The sequence below is a fragment of the Perca fluviatilis genome, chromosome 14 (genome assembly GCF_010015445.1).
Source record: "Perca fluviatilis chromosome 14, GENO_Pfluv_1.0, whole genome shotgun sequence".
Classification (NCBI taxonomy): domain Eukaryota; kingdom Metazoa; phylum Chordata; class Actinopteri; order Perciformes; family Percidae; genus Perca; species Perca fluviatilis.
This window is the reverse complement of record NC_053125.1, coordinates 11,526,256-11,547,270: the sequence shown is the minus strand read 5'-3', so window position 1 is coordinate 11,547,270 and position 21,015 is coordinate 11,526,256. Positions and strand designations below refer to the sequence as shown.

The following is a 21,015-nucleotide window of genomic DNA, read 5'->3' as shown; positions in this document are numbered from 1 at the left end:
TATGGTCTATGATAAATTTATGTACTGTATTAACATTGTGGAATTACCTGCTCATTCCTCTCAGCTAGTCAAATGAGTTCACAAACCTGTTATTCAGCTTTAAAGGCCCAATAAAGACAATAGGTTAACTAAGTAATACAATCACTTAGTGTCCTATCATAAGGTATATATTGTAATGATATTAAATCAAAACTGAACAGCTCTACTACAATCGAGCCAAACTGTATGGGTGTCAAAAGGAAACCAGTTTATCAATTTCTTTAAAAAAGTGACATTTTGCAGAAACATAATTACGAAAACAGTCACAACACCAGCATGCACTGATTTAAGTACATAAATAATATGTACAGAAAATATTACCAGGCAGCCAGTAGCCTAATGATGGTTAATTTAAGAGGAGGCCTGTAATCTAAAATGCTCTTTGATCTTCTAAAACTGGAAATCTTCCAGACACTGTGGCCTGCAGAGGAACCAAACTTCCTGAGCTGAAATAGTGCACAGTGATCAAAAACACACCCAAACACAGAAAGCCTGTTGTTCCTAAAGTCCAATGAACAGTTGGAGGACATATCTCTACGCAGAGTTCTTGACAGTTATGCTGTCTTGATATTTTTATACCTTTGGTTCTACAATAGTGTTTTACATCCTAACTAGAGGACCACAAATAAGAAATTATTACTTCTGTCAGAAGCATCTCTTCTATTTTTCTCTATCTTTCTCTAGGATTCATTTATTATTATTTATTTATATTTTTTGATACCATTATTAAACAGTTTTGAAATGTAGCTCACTACCCTCTCCCCTCCTTCCTTTCCGTCTCCCTGCACTGACTGATGACGCCAACACAATTAAATGTGTCAGGGCAAGTGGTTCACCGGGAGTATGACTCGCCTTGCCAAAATGCAATGAAGCCAACTCAAGGATAAATTGTGGTATGAAAGGAATGTCAAATGGTAAAGACACTTGAGCTGTGGCTGTACAATTTGGGGGGAATCTTGGTTTTGCACCTAGAGTCAGAGTTTTGATGGTTTTGGCTCCTTTTGTGTATTTGCTGAATGCTTCAGAGATAAAACTGCTCTTTATCAGGATTAGCCTAATAAATAAAAGGAAAGAAGGAACATAAGAAAAGAAGATAATAGTAATTGCATGTGTGTCCTAACAGCTGACAGAGCACTGAGTGTGTGTATTTTGAAAAGTATCTAATACACAATTTACCAGATACCTTCGCAAGCAACTGGTGAAAATAAAACTCAATGTTCCATTTCTTACTGAAAAAAGCTGAATGAGCAGGTGAACACTAAAACTTAACTAAAAAACAAATATGTATACTTGATGAACACACTCATCTTGGTCTTCACACTGATGAAAATGCACCATTAGTTTAACGAGATGCACCTGAATGCATCATGAAGTCCCGTAAGATCGGAGCCCACCTGCTTTACCTTAGTTGTTTGTTTACATAACTCACTCACAGGAAAGACAAAATATTGCCACACAGTGACTTCAGAAGCAGAAGCATTTTCTAGTTCTGTTGTTTCTCTGTCATCTCCAACTCCAGCAGTGGCCATGGTGTCTGGAATAGTTAACACGCAGGCTCCCAGTAAGCTACCGTTACCCTGTTTCTTTAGCTGCATGCTACCAGTCGAAAAGTTATGCTGTGTCTGTTGTTGTTTTTGTCTTTGGACGTGCCCAAGTAGGCGGGGGTGGAGAGAGAAAAATATATAATGGAGGAATCGCCGATCCTGTTTTTGATTGCGACTATCGAAATCCAAAGCTCATTTTGATCAATTTCAGATTTGAAATCAAAATCGTGACACCCCTAGCTTTTGATGATGATTTACTGTAGTTTCACTTCGATGTAGTCCATGTTAACTCATCAGTGGGACCAGCAAAAATGTTTGATCATACTGTCTTTTCTGAAGTCAAAGCAAACATTAGTGGGGGACCTGTGTGGACAAACAAGACCAAATTCCACTCACAGTTGAGTACTCATGAGCTCAGAGGATTACGTCATAGTCCACATCACGCATCATGCATTTGACCGGCACATGATCAGCCATGAACAAAATCAATATTACTTGAGTAAATAAGCAATGACATTTCACTTGCATTCAATTTGGCTCTGACTGATGAAGTAGGAATGTATAGTATCATGCGCAACACTTTAGTAATAGCACAACATTTGTACAGTTTAAAAGTAGTGATAGAAATGACTGCCATCAATATCCACATTATCACCCTAATGAGTGACAGCCACCCCAATAACAGTAGCTTGCTGAGCAGTTACAACTTGATCAATCAATGTATTTTAATCCTTATTGGGGGGAGGGGTTACACCCAATATTAACTGATATCCTTTCAGTTCAATCACTGTTCAAGCTTTATCTGATAACAGCAATATAACCCACTTTGATATAACAGCCAAAGAAAAATGAACTTTATCAAAAGTTTTTTTTTAAGTAATAGACTCATGGATTGCATTTAGTTGTATAGGTGTTACTGGTATTGTGTTCACTGTAGTTTTTAGAAGAAAAGCACAGGCAGTAATTAACAACAGTAACAGAAAATCCAAGTCATCCAAATAGCTTTTCTTGCTTTATCCACACTCACAACTCTAACAAAGGAAATCTCTTTCAGATGGATTAGATTGGGATCAGTTTTGTCCAGTGGCCTGTACACTAAGTCAGACTAGCTCAGAGGTCAGAATACTCATGTGATCCCAATGTTACAATGCATACAATCAAACTGTCTTGATTACACATACGACAAACTGAAGGCAGACACATTTTACAAGCGAGCCTGTCAATGAATGAATGACTAATGTCTAGTCACATGCTTCACAGTGAGGTAAACGTTAATTATTCATGCAGGTTCCTATTCATTTTGGTATAAAGAGGAATGCTTATAAGCATCACCCTTCCCATTTTAGTAGGTCGCGTATTTGTATTATAAATATAGAAAGGCATCAATTGTACTAAGCAGTTTTGTCATAGATCAGATTAGTACCCAAGTTCCTATCACATTTATCGGATACGTCAAAGCTAGAAACATATGGCAAAGTTTCCCCTTGGCCTTTGAAAAGATCCCTACTGTGGCACAGGAATGTGACCTTTCCCTTTAACTGAGTCTGTGAGTGATAAAGAGGGATAGTGGGGTTGTCTTCTTCTTTCAGATCCACCCCACTCGATCAATAATTTAGTTTCACAAGATACCACGCAAGATTACTAAAACATATTTCAGAGTCGTCGCTGTAGTCACTGGGAGTACCACAGCTCCCTTTAATTCCCAGGAAACAAATACAATGCAAAACAGAAGTCTGACTGAAGTTTCAATTCTAATTCAGGTGAGAGATAAAGCACTGACAAAGGGTCAAAGGATTAGTAGTGTCAACTGAGAAGTACAAAAATCATTATAAAACAAAGACACTATATTTTGGTAGTAGAGGCACATTTAATTCTATTTCTGCCTGTGCAGGGCTTGGCTGTTTCTCAACAATTTGTTATTTAAATGAATGAGAAACAAACCACACTATTTGACTCTCCTCATCACAGGCAGAGCAACCCACGTCAACTCTGAACACTAACCTCAGTTTCAAAACTGCTGCAACACAAAACAAGCACTGAATTAAATTACAGTCGGAAAGCCAAAATGGAACGTTTCATGCCAAATGCACTCACTAACCCGCTCTCTCTTTTGTCCCGTCTCTAAATCTCACTCACACACACACACACACACACACACACACACACACACACACACACACACACACACACACACACACACACACACAAAAAAAAAAAAAAAAAACACACACACACACACACACACACACAAAAAAAAAAAAACACACACACACACAACACACAAAAAAAAAAAAAAAAAAAAAAAAAAAAAAAAAAAAAAAAAAAAACCAAACACACACACACACACACACACACACACACACGTCTAAACCTGCAGGTCATAGGCCACTGAGAACAACCTGTGTGTGTCGGGCATCTTAAAAGAACAGAGATGATTTCCAGGTCATACATTAACTTCTTAGAGATCAAAGTTCTGTTTTGATGCACACACAGCTTCTAATATTGTGACACACAAACACACTTAACTAGCTTTAACTTTGCCCTAATCAACTGATCATGGGGCAAATAAATACAATGGCTATCTGCCAGCATTTGTGCAATAGCAGAGCATCTATTTTTCACCATTTACAGCAAACGTCTAGTTCTGTTAAAGGTTCCATGGCTGAAAATTTAACTTTATGAGGTTTTTTAACATTAATATGCCTATGGTCCCCCAGTGGCAATAAATGGTGATAGGTGTAAACCGAGCCCTGGGTATCCTGCTCCACCTTACAGAAAATGAAAGCTCAGATGAGCCAATCTGGAATCTTCCCTTTATGTCGTCATAAGGGGAAAGGTTACCTCCCCTTTCTCTGCCTGCCCATGAGAACTAGAGAGACATCATGGATTGCAAACGAGCAAAGCATGGCAGTTGGTCAAGGCTACACCCCCACCCTCCACCTTGCCCCCCCTCTCTCCTCCTCAATATCATTTAAAGCTACAGACACAGAAATGGCACGTCCTAAGGAAAGCTTTTTTGCACTTTTACGTTTCTCCGCCATGTTTCATTCATAAAATAGTGATGCCGTGGCGGCAGGAAAAACGAGGAGGATAGCAGCTACCAGCTGACCTGATGACAGCAAGGGTCACAGGTTAAGAGGTCCCGGAGGTTTGGCCTACTAAGTCAACTGCACCTGACTGCAGGGTAGCCTGCCTACAATTTTAAGCGAGAACAAAAATATATAGTTTTTATACAGACTTTGGTATACATTATATATTCTAGTGTATTATCATAATTTCTTTAACATAATATTTGTTTTTTACCTCAACCTTAAACCAGGTAAAGTCTTGCGCATCCCCTGTGATCTTTGCCGCCCCCCTAAGGGTTGCCCGGACCCCAGGTTGGGAACCACTGAGGTAAGACATACATGACCGAAAGAACAAGATCCAGGGTACAAGCGGCCAAAATGGGTTTCCTCAAGAGGGTAAGAAGCTCAGTCATCCGTGAGGAACTCGGAGCAGAGCCGCTGCTCCTTTACGTCAAAAGGAGCCAGTTGAGGTGGTTTGGGCATCTGGTAAGAATGACCCCTGGGCGCCTCCCTAGGGAGGTGTTCTAGGCATGTCCAGCTGGGAGGAGGCCTCGGGGAAGACCCAGGACTAGGTGGAGGGATTATATCTCCAACCTTGCCTCGGAATCCCCCAGTCGGAGCTGGTTAATGTGGCTCGGGAAGTTTGGGGTCCCCTGCTGGAGCTGCTGTGCCCGCGACCCGACCCCGGATAAGCGGACGAAGATGGATGGATGGGAAGACATACAGGAATCAAAATACAGACAAATCCAATGCAGATTGCTGTGAAAAGACACCTGAAAGCAGGAGGGGAAGGGACATAGTGTGGGTAGGGTTGTAACTGCGGGAGCTAGCATAGCTAGCAGGCTTATAACAGTATTCCACAAAGCTCTTAATTATATTGTGTTTTATCAAACACTTTACTGTCATTAACCTCCGTCCTCATGTCGTTATTTTAAGGTTCCTATTTAAATAACTTAAGTCACAGCCTCTCCAAGACAATGCAATAATAGACTGAGTATAATAGTACAAGCCAGACTGTCCAGAACTACAAAACCGATGTCATTCCTTGCACAGAAGATTGCAGTAATATACAGTTCGATGTGCGCTAAAGTTAAGCTTAGGACCGTCTGTGTACAGTCAATGTCGAAAAATGTCCCAATTATCAACAGCAACACATGCTCAGACAGCAAGAACAAGGTTACCGAGGCTGACCACGTTTGTGTAGACAAAACAAATGCGTGTGACTGGACTTTAAAAGTGGTTAATTGTGGCATAAAAGGTTAGAATGTTGATCTTGCGGTGAAGTAGACCGTGGGTTCGAATTCACAAGGAGTCTGGGAAACTCTGCCGTAAAGACGTAAACAAGAAATACAGGAAGCATCTGAAAAAGGACCCCTGAGCAAGACATTAATACTGTATTAAGTTTCCTCAAAAGCATAATTTAAAAAGACATTTCCCTGATTAAACATGTTTCATATCTCTTAATATAAATGAGCCCAAATAGATATTACTCATTTTGAACTTAGCTACGTCAACAAACAAGAAAGATAGTTGTGGCCGGGTTGGCTCAGTGGGTAGAGCAGGCGCACATATACTTGGAGGTTTATGCCTGGACGGCGACGCAGTGGTCTAGGGTTCGAGTCCGACGTGTGATGATTTCCTGCATGTCTCCCCCCTCCCTTTCTCACCTAGCTGTACTGTCGATTAAAAGGCGGATAAAGCCCAAAAAATAATCTTAAAAAAAAATACAAAAAAAACGTGAAAGATAGTTGTAACAAAGTACAATTTGTGGTACATTGACAGGATTAGTAGAGCCAAATGAAATTGCTGCATTTTGCTGTTGACTTTCACTGTCACTCTGCCCCTTTACCAGCTGTGTCAACAAGATGTCCCAGTCTCCTGCTGCTACAGGCTGCTCTTAAGGATATAATGTGTTGGAAAAACACACAATTTCTTCCATAATTCTTAAAGTGCATGTTGCTGTCCTAGACTCCTTTTCTCATGTTCACTGGGCTGCAGCAGAACAAGTTCAATAGAAGCCAGGACATTACTTAACCTTGTATATAAATCCTCTGCTCAAGAAAATTCTTTACATTTTGTAAAAGGACAAAGTACTGCCTACCTAGACCCTCTTTGATCTCACTGAACCTTTAGGGAAGAAGCAGCTTAACATTCATGCGGGGTTTCAAGATTCTCCTGTACACCTGCTAATCGCAGTTGGATCAATCTATCATGAACCATAACTACCATATTATCAGTAAATGCTTTGAGGCCCAATGAAATAGCACTTCCTTAGTCTGAAGCATTTCCAGCAGGACAGGACATAGCAGGGAGAGAAACCAATGGAATATCAGTTGGGAAAGAAAGACATTTTTTTATGTGACGAACGATTGGTGGAGTAGTGGCGCTGCATTGCTTCATTGCTTAATTTAACATTTACTTTGTTGTTCGATTGGTCCGATTTTTTTTTATTTATGCCTTCAGCAAAAGGTGCAAAAGAATTATAGTAAAATAATGTTTATGTCATGCCCTTTAGAAGGTAAAAGTGCCAGGGACACAGCTAGGTTATTCTCACCACTGGTACCTCTGTCTTTGTTTACTACCTGCCTTCCAGTCTGACAGATTCCACTCTAACTCTCACATATCATCACTGCTATTTGCTGGATGGTGCACTGGCAGTATGAAAAAGGTCCAGTGTTTCCCAGGGAGCATTAATCGTTTTTCGTCACTTTTTCATGTCATGGTAACCCTAACAACAGGTCAGGACCTCAATTAGCTGACAGCCCTGAGGGTACAATGCATACTGAAATACACAAGTATTGTATTTTCAAAACATCTATTGTCTAGTTTGGGCCAAGTATGTTACCATTAACATAAGTTGCTAACACAATGTTAATGGTAAAACACACTGACACTATGATAAATATGTTACCATGTCATGACTAGGGGTGGGAAAAAATTATCGATTCTTAGATGCATCGCGATTCTCGATTCAGATAAGTTAATGAACGATGTGTTGATTTTTATTTAAAAGTCTCCAGACAAGTACAAATCAGAAAACAGAGTGACTGAAAGAGGATGGGATAATGGACAACAACTTAAAAGTTTAGGCAAGAGTGCAGAAAGAAAAAAAAAAAAACACAAAAATGGCCAAAAAGGAAGAAAAAAAATTACATTTTGTATACACATGATCTAATAAGACATATATAATAAGGCAAAACACATATAGGCTGTTCATCTACTTTATCACATTACATCTGACCACCTCATGTTTCATGTTCTAAGAAGCCAATTCTCCACCTTTAAACATGACTGAGCCTCTGACATGGAAGATTACTGTGAGAGAAAGAGACTTTGACAAGCATGTTTAAGGCTTAAGCATGGAATGACTACAAAATAAAAACCTCAGTAGACAAACATTTCATTCAAACTTGTGTCTGACAAATAATGTATATGTCAAAATCCAAGCTTTGTCTAGCTGCTTTGTCTAGGAAGTGAGTAGCAAACTCAGATTTATATGTATATTTTTAAAAATCACGCATGGAAATGTACATAACATTTTTTTTGCATCGATAATCGGTTTAGAATCGAAGGCCTCTGAATCGGAATCCAATCGTGAGGTGCCAAGAGATTCCCACCCCTAGTCATGACAATGTATTCAGAAATGATAAAAGGATACATTTTCTTTAAAAAGCAATGCTAATTATTACAATGCAAACTAGAAACACAGATGCAGCGAGATAGATGCATGCATTTTTAAGTGCAGACATAAGAGGCAACACATTTGCTGAGAGGCATGCTGTACCACTTTTAATGCAAAACACTTGAGCTCAAAATGTTCTCTCTGCACTCTTCCCCAACAACTATAGGACTCTTGATTTAATTTATACTAAAAGACACGCAAACCAATTTTAAAACTTTTAGGAAGTAAGATTTAAATCAGCATAAGCCTGGTTTGTGAGATATATATATATAGTGTATAATATCCTCTGAGCATAGCAGGACACCCTGCATCCTACTGCAGGGCTCCAGACTAACTTTTTTTCACTAGTGGCCCCCCAACTGAAAATTTTAGGGGCGCAACCAGAAAATTTAGGAGCACACACCGTACATCGAACATGCTAACCAAATATTCCCATTTCTACTAATTTCCACTGTATTAATAATAAATACTTTGATAATAGATGCAGAAATTACAATGTGCCGTTTCAAATTTAGCGTCACATTTTATTGTGCACTTCTGAAGATGCAACATAGAAGGTAAACAGACAGCACCATCGCTGCCATGACAGTACAAATATTACAAACATATACCATATACATTCAGAAAAACAATAGTGCTTAGTAACAAAGTGCTTAGTAGCCTTTTGGTCATTTCACAGTTAAAAGCAATACTTAACTAAATGTATGTAAACATTAGGGGTCGAGATGGCTTTTGAATTTGGTGATTGAAGGGTAGTTCCTCCTTAGCAACGAAGAAGGCCGTGTTCAATTTCAACATCATCTCTGCCTCACCTGCGCTCTGATTTACAGTCTCTTGTCTTCTAAAAGCAACCAGCAGTGGCGTTGCTTTTTCATTTATTAACATGTCACGGCTTCCTTTATGCTTGAGGCTAAGATTGTGTTTAACTAGTGTATTGTGTTTAAACTGCGAAGTGCCTGGCTGCACTGTCGGCAAACTTGGTGTTCCCCCCAATTGTGGGGTAGCGCTGCAACATTCGCAGTTCATGGAGTTCGTCTCCTTACGGTACCTGAACCAGCTGAATTCTTGCAGCCAGTCTTCCCGAAAATGGTGGGTTCGGGCCTTTTTCGCCACACAAACCTCTGACTCTGAATCATCATCCGACTGTGACATATTCTGGCACTAGCACACTAGCCGCAGGTCGGAAGAACGAGTCAATAGTTGGCTTGCTCATTGTTCAGACGCACAGGGCAGGTTGTGATATCTGTCTCCTTCCCACAGACAGACGTTTACGACCCTCCCCCTCCACACATTCCATATCCTTCTCACACTCATTGGCCTGCCACAGATTACGGATTTATTGACGCGCCCCATCCACGTTTAACGTTGTTTTTTAAAAAACAAGGGGGAGGGAAGAGAAATTACTGGTCACACAGGTGCGACTGGATGTAAAATTCAGTCGCACACTCTCAAATTTTGCTCGCAAAATGCGACCACTTGGTCGCAGTCTGGAGCCCTGTACTACATAGTCCAAACTTAAGTATCTGTGTTTATCACAGTTAAAAAACAACTGATGGTAGTAACACTAGAAGTACTGTCAATTGATAAAGTACCATGTCAAATTATCTGACAACTCAAAATGGGCTAAAATAACTTTGCAAATGTCATCCTTAGAGATTCCTGAGGTGGAATGTGTGTTCATGAAAAAGGGAGCACTAAACCTCTGATAAAAAACTATGATAGATGTCATGTGTCCCAGTTGCCTTGAACATTTTCAGTCTATTACCTTGGCACTACTGCAACAAGTAATAACATCAAGGTGAATAAGCGAATGGCACATGTCCATCAAACACACAAGGCCATGGCAGTCACTTTAAGAGGGCTAATACCCCAAAAAAAGCTAACTACAGCCCTTTCCTGTCTGCATTTTTCTGAACACATCCCTGCTAGATGATTGACTACAAGTTCTGCTTATGAAAATAACCATCCTTTGCTTGATCACTACACCGCTCCCACTGTGCCTCCCTGAGGCTTGGGATGGGACAGCTGTTCTACATGGACCGCTCTTTAAAGCAGAGTAAAGGTTGCTTTGAGGATGAACAAACCGTGCAGTCAAATGATTCTGACACAACAGATACACATGCACGGGTTCAAAGGTGAAAGAGCACAGACAAAATTTCTGCAACACAGAACAGGAGGGGAAATCAGGTCACCACATAGTTACAAGCTCCTTTTGTTGTGCAATCTACAAGTTTTAACATGTAAACAGACATTTATTCCTTTCTACTGAATGGGGACGTAGTCTCTAATGCAGTGCATTCCACTCTTAAAAAACAGGATTTCCATGTAAATACCTACATCTGGTAAAGAAGCCCCACAGTAGCCTATATTATTTTTACCTCACTATCCATTCGGCAGGTGTGAAAGTAAAAGTGGGTAACCCGTGACAATGTTTGCATGCATGTTTTGCCATGCTGCAAACTCTACTAATACAAAACTCCATTTAAAAAGTTCCTAATTTTGCGAGGGACTTCTTGCAACAACCTCAGAGCCAGTTGACCCTTTGGTAACTACTGCTATAGTTTTCTTGTGGACATTTAAGGTAAATATATAGGCAGCTATGATAGCTGGACTCACTACACTTCTAACATCTTTAACAACGTTGACAGCCAGACACAAGTAACCAAAGGCTACACGAGTCGAGTTGAGACACCCAGGAAGAAAAGGGGAATGGTTTGTCTTTAAGTCAAATGCACTAAATGACACCCACGCACACGACTCATTCATACTCGTGCACACACGTTATCCAACAGTACTCACATGCTGGTGCTGAGTCGGTGTCAGTAAATGATGTGAATCCGCTGGTTACCGGACACGGAATGTTGACAGTCGACTATCAGTGTTTATGTGTGCGTTTGCTTCACTTAGTGCTAACCTCGCACACACAATCACAGAGACGATGACTGCTCAGTAGAGGAATAGGGGAGTTTATACACACACACTCGCGCATGCACACACTCACACACATGTACACACAAACACACGAAGTGACTTCGGGATGGCCAAACGGGCACTCAAGCGTCGACACACCCTATCACACACACACTCTTGCTCAAGCCCTTATATCATGTGTAGTAAAGGCGCTAAGACTCTGAAGCTAGTTGCTAACGTTAACTGTCTACTATAGCTAACTTAGCTAGCAGCTGGCACCGTCCGTCTCCGTGTCGGATATAGGAGTCTGCTACTGCGCCTGCCTGACATTAATTCTCTCTCTCTCTCTCTCTCTCTCTCTCTCTCTCTCTCTCTCTCTCTCTCTCTCACACACAAACACACATAAGCTTCATCCCTTGCTTTGACGTGACGCAACCGGCTACGCCCCCTTCTGCTCCCAACCAATCACAGAAGAGGGCATGTCAGCGCGCAACGAGCGGCACCATTTAAAGAGCTCGCGACTCAACGACCATAGACTGCTATATATACAGTCTATGCTAACGACAGACCTATGTGGTTAAATGTAACGGTGTAACAATGGAGGTTAGGCTACCGTACGGTACATGTAACAAAATATAGTGTTAAGAAGAGCCAGCATGCAGACTACCATGACCCTGAAAAAGTGAAGTCATAGCCATAGTCATTTTAACATTTACACCTGTGTTTTTTCTACTGCAGCATGTCAAAATGGCTTCAGAGGAAAATGTCAGTTAGGATTAAGTCTTTCATAAAACATTTAAAATAAATTGATAAATTGGGGACAAATGAGATTATAAAATTTTATTTTATTTAATCATCCATATGAAAATTGTATCCACATTTTGACAGCAGAAAAAGATAATAAGCGGCTGTTAGGAATATTGTTATTTCATAGTGAAAAGGCTCCAAATGGCAGAAAGACACAATTATATATTATCATAGTGGCACATTAAAGAGCCACATATTTTTTCAGGAGTCAGTGGAGACCAAAACAGAGCTTAGAGGAGGGTGAATATTGGACTTACATTCCTCGGGTGGCCAGAAGCACAACTCCTAATGAATGCAAATGTTCCGTATTTGCCGGTTGTGTAATGATTAACTGTTATTAGTTACACCAAACTGCTTTTCCTGTCATGACAAGTTATAATGTCTGCTGTAATGTGCTACTAATTATAGGGAAAATGGAGGCAGTGTTCAGCTCCAATTCATTGCTAGCCTGAGTCTTTTAGTCAGTGCATAGCAGGTGAGTTGTACATGCAAACAAGTGGTATATCTATACAGAGAAGCATTTTCAGTTCAACACAGAAAGAAAGAAAGAAAGAAAGAAAGAAAGAAAGAAAGAAAGAAAGAAAGAAAGAAAGAAAGAAAGAAAGAAAACTGGTGCAGGAAAGAGTTGAAAAGAACAGGATTTGATTACAGGCTCTTAAAATGGTTCTTTGTAAGTCCTGCTTTGTAAAGTGGACAATAGACTTTTATATCAAGAACCATGCATCACACACAGACACAACTGTGAGGACATTGCATTAAAGCAATTCATTCATTACCTCCTTATTCTAACACTGATCCTGACCTGCAACTTGATTTAAAGGGGAAATACACCCAGTAGGCTACAGCTTAATATTAATATAATATTTCAATGAAAATCAACAGTTAAGCCAGGAAGACATTTGTACAACCCTAAACCGCAATCAAGACTTTTTTTAACATTGTCTCTTATCAAAGCCAAATGTCTTTAATTTGTTGGATTTTGTGCATCTATCCACGTTTACATGTAGTGGCGTAATGACAGAAGTTCAGCACATACACAGACACAATGACACACAGGGTACACTCATACCTGATTGTTTCTCAACTCTTGTGTGTTCTCTTATCAGTTTCAGATAACAGAGTCTGTGTCAATGACATTCCAAAGAGGACGCATTCAAAATCAACCAGAATTATGGCAGGGGCAAAAATGAATGTTACAATCAGTTATGTCTTTAAAGGAGTAAATTAGAGACACAAAACTAATCTTAGTTACATTAAGATTGGAATTCCTAATCAGTTAAAATAGCCTATGATTTGTCTTAACTTTGACCTATTTTTTTCTGATAACCTTACACTGTCACTATTATAATTATACTGTTCTCTCTCTCTCTCTCTCTCTCTCTCTCTCTCTCTCTCTCTCTCTCTCTCTCTCTCTCTCTCTCTCTCTCTCTCTCTCCCTCTGCCTGTCTTTAGGCAGTCTCATTGCACCAACAAGGATTGTTAAACCCGATTAAATCATTGTTTAACTTGAAATCATTATACCAAGCTTTAAAACTAGAGATAAAATAAAAAGATTCAATTTAAACCTCTCTTGAAATGTCAGTTTAGTTATTACTCTAATAATTTAATTATGTTGCACCATAACGTTAATCTCCAATTTCAAATAAATTTTTTGATGGATTGAGACAAATATTTAAGTAACAGTAAGAGACAGACTCAACCCAATGGAGTTATTTAATGCTGCTGAATTTCTCTCAAGATACTGGTTCAGCAAGGGAACTGTTCTGGAGCTGCACAAAGATTGGACCAACTGTCAAACATGGCAGTGAAAGGATTGCAGCTGTAAAGTCACCAATGCTTCAACTCAAGGTGGCCCTGAGATCTTATGCCACCGGATTATTGCCAAATATTATTTGGCCATATTGCTCCATTAATTCAGCCAACAAGTCTTTCTCAAAGAAAGAAATTAGAGCTTCTGTGCTCTAACTGACCTTTTAGCTAGCTAGCAAACAATGTAATGTTTTGTTAAGGACAGAGCAGGCTAACTAACCGACTTTTTAGCTAGCTAGCAAACAATGTAATGTTTTGATAAGGAATAGAGCAGCCAAAAATTCTAAAACATTTTATCCTGATGGCCTACTTACTACAGCACACACAATTATTTATTTATTTTAATTTAGGTTTAGCTCCAGCTTAATTTTTGTTCACATCAATACACTTGCATTTACTAAACAAAGATTAGTTTTAAATTGTGCAACAGCGCTCTGCTTAATTTTAAATCTGGATTTACTCATTTTAAACCTAGTTTTTTAATAAGAACTAACCTTAGATTAAATTAATCCTTGTTGGTGCAACCCAGCCTTAAAGGTTGTGATTAATACCATAGTCTCATAGTTTCTAACACACCTCCTTTAGAAGCAGAGAGAGTGCTCCTAGTCATGCCAAGTGGGCCAACCATAGGATGCAAGTGTTACATCACCAGTGCTGGTGTAGCTTGGACACATTGGACCTAGCCAAAAAGAATTTGTATGGGGCCCCTCACTACACTTGAAGATCACAGGGTACGTGAAAGGGTGCACAAATGTCAGAGATGTGTTTGGCCGTGGTCAATTCTTACCGTCCAAGTGACCTTTCACCCCCCAGTGTTCACCTATGACAATGTTTTACTAATTTAGTTTTGCTATTTGTTGAACTGCTGAATAAAACAATCCATTAGAATCAGAATCAGAAAAGGTCTTATTGCCAAGTACGTTTTTTACGCATACAGGGAATTTGTCTTGGTGTTGTTGGTGCATGTCACACATTCTCTAAATATAAGAAGGATCAGAAGAACATAAACAATATAAGTATACATATATACACACAGTATGTAATAACAAAAAAATAAAAATTAGAATAAGATAAATAAAATAAGTTAAGTAAAAAGGAACGGTACAGCCATTACCTTAAAGTAAGAAACAATGATAAAATGTTTATCAGTGCCTGACCTGGTATGTAAATAAGTCACCTGAGAACACTTTTATAGAGGCTATATGTATACCAAAGTATGCTTCAGTGAGTGCAGCTACAGATATTATTAAGTATTACGCCTTGTATAGCTTTTGCAGATGCTTACCCCACCATAAGACATCAAGTGTCAGCAGCAGAGTATAGTGAATAAAACTTTAAAGTTTCCAATTTAACCATAATAATGTAATGGCTGTGCCAACTATTACATAACAGAGCCCAACCTCCACTGTGTCAATGACAGCAGTCAGCCTCCATGTACAGTATCTCACAAGTGATAAACTCTTAACTGTTCTCATATACATGTTCTCATTTGTCCATGAAAGACAAAGGAAGTTATATTCTATAAAAGTAAAACAGGAGTGAATCATTCAATCTTCTTGAAGGAATGAGATAATGTATTGGGTAAGAATGTGCAGCAGCTGTAATAAAAACCCCATAGACTTTCCAAATACGGGGTCAATTGTATGCTGACTTATTTGATTTTGTTATTATAAACATGTCCGGAATTGCATGTTAAGCAACGGGATATGCAAACTGCCATTAAATACAACTGAAAAATATATATCATGTTGTCTTTTGTTGCTATTCTTGTTTGTAACTTCATTGTTGGGTTATTTCTGAGTGACACATTCATTGTCAACAATACTTCTGTGTATGACAGTAAAAGTGCTGTATTGGTAAGGCATGCTTAAGCGTAATATCCTTGCCACAACAGGAAAATGAGTGTAAAATCTTTTTTGTTTACTGGTACCTCTCAGACCTAGGAAAAAAAGCAGAAAATAAGAGAAAGTGGGCATGGGTTGTGTTGCGGGGCATGAGCTCAGTCAACTGGCAAAGAGCTGCTCATCATGAATAGGTGAATGGCCACTGCTTAGTAACTTCTCTGTTCATTCTCTGCCCATTCCCCCCTTCCCTTGCCCCATTGGTCTGGTCTCCCTCCTCCTTTTGTATCTACATGCTTGTGCCCTCTCTCTCTCTCTCTCTCTCTCTCTCTCTCTCTCTCTCTCTCTCTCCCTCTCTCTCTCTCTGAAAAAACATTCATGATTGTTGCTGGCTGCCACTCCCCTTCTGATTTCTCCCTACTCATCTCACTCATCTAATAACTTTCCAATTAAAGTATGAGAACAAAATCTTCAATTCTGGGAAGTTAAAACTATTAAAACAGGAAGTTATGGACCAAAGAGCAAAAAAAGTGGACGAATCGGACACTTTTTAAGGACATTTATTGTCTTGACACTGCTCATGCTCTATATTACAGAAGTGGAAAGTGTCAATCAATCAATCCCTTTTATTTATTTGTCACATGAAACTGTACGAGATACAATTCCTGTGAAATGTTATCCCATCAGCTCCTTAAACTTGTGCGTGACTCATCATAAAGCAAAATGTAGCCATCAGATCGGCACACAGAAAAGCATCACTCAGTTAAATGGCACAGGCACTCTAGGATCCAGGCAAGTCTCGGTGAAAGGTCCCCACAGCTCCACACATCCCACTGGAAACTGACACAGGCATGACCCAGTGCCCCCTCTGATGTTGGGATGGAGATCGACACACAGATGGTCTTGCTTGTCCACGTAGTCACTGTGTTTACTCTGATGTTTAAATTTGAAAACTTGACAGGCCAGCAGGCTTGCTAGCCTGGGCTAAAAGAGACGGCAGGAGACTGGCAAGTTGATGTCCCGATCCTGATTACGGAATCATAATGCCATCACCATCCAACGTCAACCACATAAAGCACAACTAATATTTGTAAATTAGACAATTCAGCATAAATTTGGCGGAGCTGATAGAGAGTCAACAGGAAAGTTGCACGCCTACAGTTCGAAAGAATCTGAAAAAAAAATGGGTGTCGGACTGAGAAAAGAGGGCAGACGCTGACAAACTATGCCAGACATTTTGGACCTTTGTCAGGAGGAAGAAGTGTAACAGGATGAGGGACCCTTTTAAAGGCCGTTGTTAACTTTTAGCAGGAACACATATGGTAAACACATGATGCTCAAAAATACATGTTTACTTTAAAAAAGAATACCTTGAAGGGCATGTTGCCCATTACTGTATATAGACCACATGAACAAACAAACACACATACATACCATACACATCACTCTCACTCTCACTCTCTCACGCACACACACACACACACACACAAACACACACACAAACACACACACACACACACACACATACACACACACACACACACACACACACACACACACACACACACACACACACACATTCTAACACTGTTATCACTATCACAGTGGCAGTAACACTCTCAAAGATATGGGACCAAAGAATACTTACCGTCCTGAGAAATGCAATCGAGCCCCCAGATAGACAAATACTGTATGTAACTGATGAATCAGTACAGATGAATTGTAAGTAAACGTGAAAGAGGAGAGAGTCAATATGTAGATCCTGGAAATTTGCATCAGTTACAGTTTTTTTTATTCGCTTTGGTACTATTATCGCAAGTATGTGGTAAAACCTCACAACTGTTAGTACAAAACTCAAAGCAGATCATCAAAAAGTTTTTTTTTTCAAACATGTAATCACATGTTCAATTGACTAAGTACAACGCACAAAATTACACATTCACTTTTTCACCACACCTAATCAGTGTGTCATCAAGACTTACCTTTCATATGAAGTAATTGTCTTTCACAATGCAATGCTCACAGTACTTTTGATATGCTTCTCATCTGATTTGTGTAAATACATTTGACCAACACTTAATCCAACTGATCTTAATGGTTAATCACTTAACCATTTGGTAAACCTATATATTTCCATTTCAACAATACAGTATATGGATTTTGAGAACTATAGAAATAAAATATGTGTTTGTAAGAACATATAAAATAACCACACCTGATGAGAACTCGTTATTGCTAATTGATTTCAGATGGGGTAACCACAATTGGTCATTAGATATAAGTGAGGGTCTGAACACTGGCAGTTTCTTTCAACATGGACCAGGATAGACAGCAAGGAATTGGAAGAGCTCGAGGACGGGGGATCCGTCAGAGAGGTGGGCATGGGGCCCATCAAAGGGTTGGTCATTGGAGAGGGGGAGGCAGAACTGTTGTCTCTAATGAAGTCCGGGCCATCGTCGTTGATCATGTGGTGAACCGAGGCCTTACTATGGCAGAAGCTGCCAGATTAGTTGAGCCAAATCTAAAAAGATCAACTGTCAATTCTATCATCCGAACCTTTCGCCAAGAAAACCGGTAAGTGTGGAAGATGTATACTATTACATTCACAGTAAATTGTAATGCATGTTAACATGTTACAGTATTTGTACAGCATGATCTATTGATAGTATTCTCCGTTCTATGCTTAGAATTAACAGAAAACCCCATAGTGGTGGTCGTGGCCGTGTGCTGACCGACAAGCAAGAGTTGGCAATGGTGGAAATGGTGAGGGCCAGGAATGATATACGGCTGTCAGAAATAAAGCAGGAAATTGAGGAGAACAATGACACCTTTGCCAATGTGGCATCCATCAGCCTACCAACAGTAGCCCGCCTTTTAAAGCGGCACCAAGTATCAATGAAACACATTTACCTGGTGCCTTTTGGGAGGAAACAATGACCGGGTGAAACAACTAAGGGCTGAGTATGTTCAGGTACAGCACTATACTGTATATTGTTTTACTGTTACTATTTGAAGCATCACTTGCATCATATGTATATTGGAACAACACTGTAAAAAGAACTAACCAAATTATATTTTTCAGAGGGTTATGGTGCTTGACGCTGATGTGAACCATCACAAGTACGTTTTTGTTGATGAAGCCGGGCTTTAACCTTGCCAAAACTCGTGCCCGTGGACGCGTAACATTATCGCCAACGGGCCACTGTCCAAGTGCCTGGACAACGTGGAGGAAACATCTCTATGTGCGCAGCTATCTCTGAAGATGGTGTCCTAGGACGTAGGCCATTACTTGGCTCCTATAATGCTGCTAATCTTATTGAGTTTCTCAATGAAATTGAGCTGGCCTGTCAAGGTGAAGGGGTCACATATGTAATTGTGTGGGACAATGTCAGTTTTCACCACGCAGAGGTAGTTCAAGCATGGTTTCAGACCCATCCTCGATTCATGACCCTCTACCTGCCTCCATACTCTCCTTTCCTCAACCCTATTGAGGAATTTTTTTCAGCATGGAGGTGGAAGGTCTATGATCGCCATCCCCTTGAGTGTGCCACCCTACTTCAGGCCATGGATGATGCATGTGATGACATCAATGTAGACCAATGTCAAGCATGGATTCGTCATGCCAAAAGATTTTTTCCAAGGTGCTTGAACAATGAAAACATTCATTGTGATGTGGACGAGAATCTATGGCCAAATGCTCAAGACAGGCTTGAGCCAAATTAATGTAATGTGTGCACTAATTGTTATGTTTTGTTCTCATTTAGTTACATTATAGAAAATATAACTATGTTACAATTATATCTGAAAAATAAAAACTAATTTGCCCAAATGATTGTAGAGGATGTCTTCATTGATCCTTCACTTGATTACACATAGGAGAGATATTTTGGAAATGATAGATTATGTAAATGTTAGTGTATTGCCTAATGTGTAACTGTGTAATATGTATTTTATAGTACTATAGCATATTGATTTCAGCACTTCTAAGGCTGATTTGAAACATGTATATTGCATTGTTTGCTGTTGGATGAACTGACTGTTAAAAGTACTAAACTGAAAGAAGATCATACTGTTGTGTTTCGGTGATTAAACCAAATGTTCTCATTACAATAATCTTGTGTTTGAAACGATGACCATGTGGACTGAAAACATTACATCAGGTTTTGAAAGAATGACTAGCTGCGTTACAAGTGTGATCAGTTTGGATATTTGTACTAAGAGTTTTGAAAATGTACACCTTACTTGTGAAAATTGTACCAAAGCGATTAAAAAAAACTGTAAATAATGATGGACATGACGCTGTTTATGTATCTTTTGGATTCCATGTGTTACATGTGTTTGTGTTTATTTTACTTCATTTTAGATCAACCTCAGTCTGAATTTAGCAGGCCTACCCTGTCACACAGACACTGTACACGCTACCCACGCACACATTCACAAGGCCTCTTTCCTGGCATCTTTCACAAAACAATCACTGTAGTTAACCATCAACAGGTCAGTTCTGGGCACACACGTACTCAGACAGCTAAAAGAGAGGAGATGGTCTACCAAGGTCAATATTAGCCCATTATAGTGTTATATCAAAACCTTTCAACAAGCTTTGTGTTGAAATGGCTCTGCCAACTGTGTGTGTGTGTGTGTCTTTGTGGATGTGTGCGTGCTCATGTTTGTCTATCTTTGTGAGGACCACTTTGAGTTTTAGACTTTAAAAGCGAGGACATTACTGGAAAGTGAGGACTATTTGGCTTATCCTCACTTCTCCAATGGGCTGTGTGAAAGGAATAGAGTGTGATGTTTTGGAAGATCGATATCACTCTCATGTATGTCTGTTAAATATGAAGCCTGACTGGTGCCTGGATAGCTCACCTGGTAGAGTGTGCACCCATAGAGGTTTACTCCTTGACGCAGGGGCCGCTGGGTCGACTCCAACCTGCGGCCCTTTGCTGCATGTCATTCCCTTCCCTTTTCTCTTTCATGTCTTCAACTGTCCTATAAAAATAAAGGCCTAAAAATGCTCCCCCCCCCAAAAAAAAAATAAAAAATAAAAATATGAAGCCTGACGATTGCCTGGAAGACAGCTTAGTACAAAGACTGAGAACAGGGAGAAAAAGCTGGCCTGGCTCTCAACAAAGGTAAAAAAAAAAAAATACCCTGCCTAAGCACCTCTAAAGGTCAGAAATTAACATGATATATCTTTGTTTAATCCATGTAAACAAGTTTTTACTGAAGTCAGAAACATCGAAAACTACCATGAGTTTAAAAAATTTATTGAAATGTCAAATGCATTAAACATTTCAATATGTAACACATTTAAA

The 21,015-nt window shown here is 39.6% G+C and overlaps 1 protein-coding gene across 1 annotated transcript in view; it reads right to left on the bottom strand.

Annotated features, from left to right (window-relative positions):
- Positions 1–11,593, bottom strand: part of LOC120573489 (pyruvate carboxylase, mitochondrial-like) — a 156,925-nt gene extending 145,332 nt beyond the window's left edge. Inside the window, exon 1 of the mRNA XM_039823244.1 lies at positions 11,133–11,593. Coding sequence (XP_039679178.1) covers positions 11,133–11,134 — 2 coding nt within the window. The 5' untranslated portion in view covers positions 11,135–11,593. The remainder of the gene's footprint in view (positions 1–11,132) is intronic.
- Between the last annotated feature and the right edge of the window lie 9,422 nt (positions 11,594–21,015).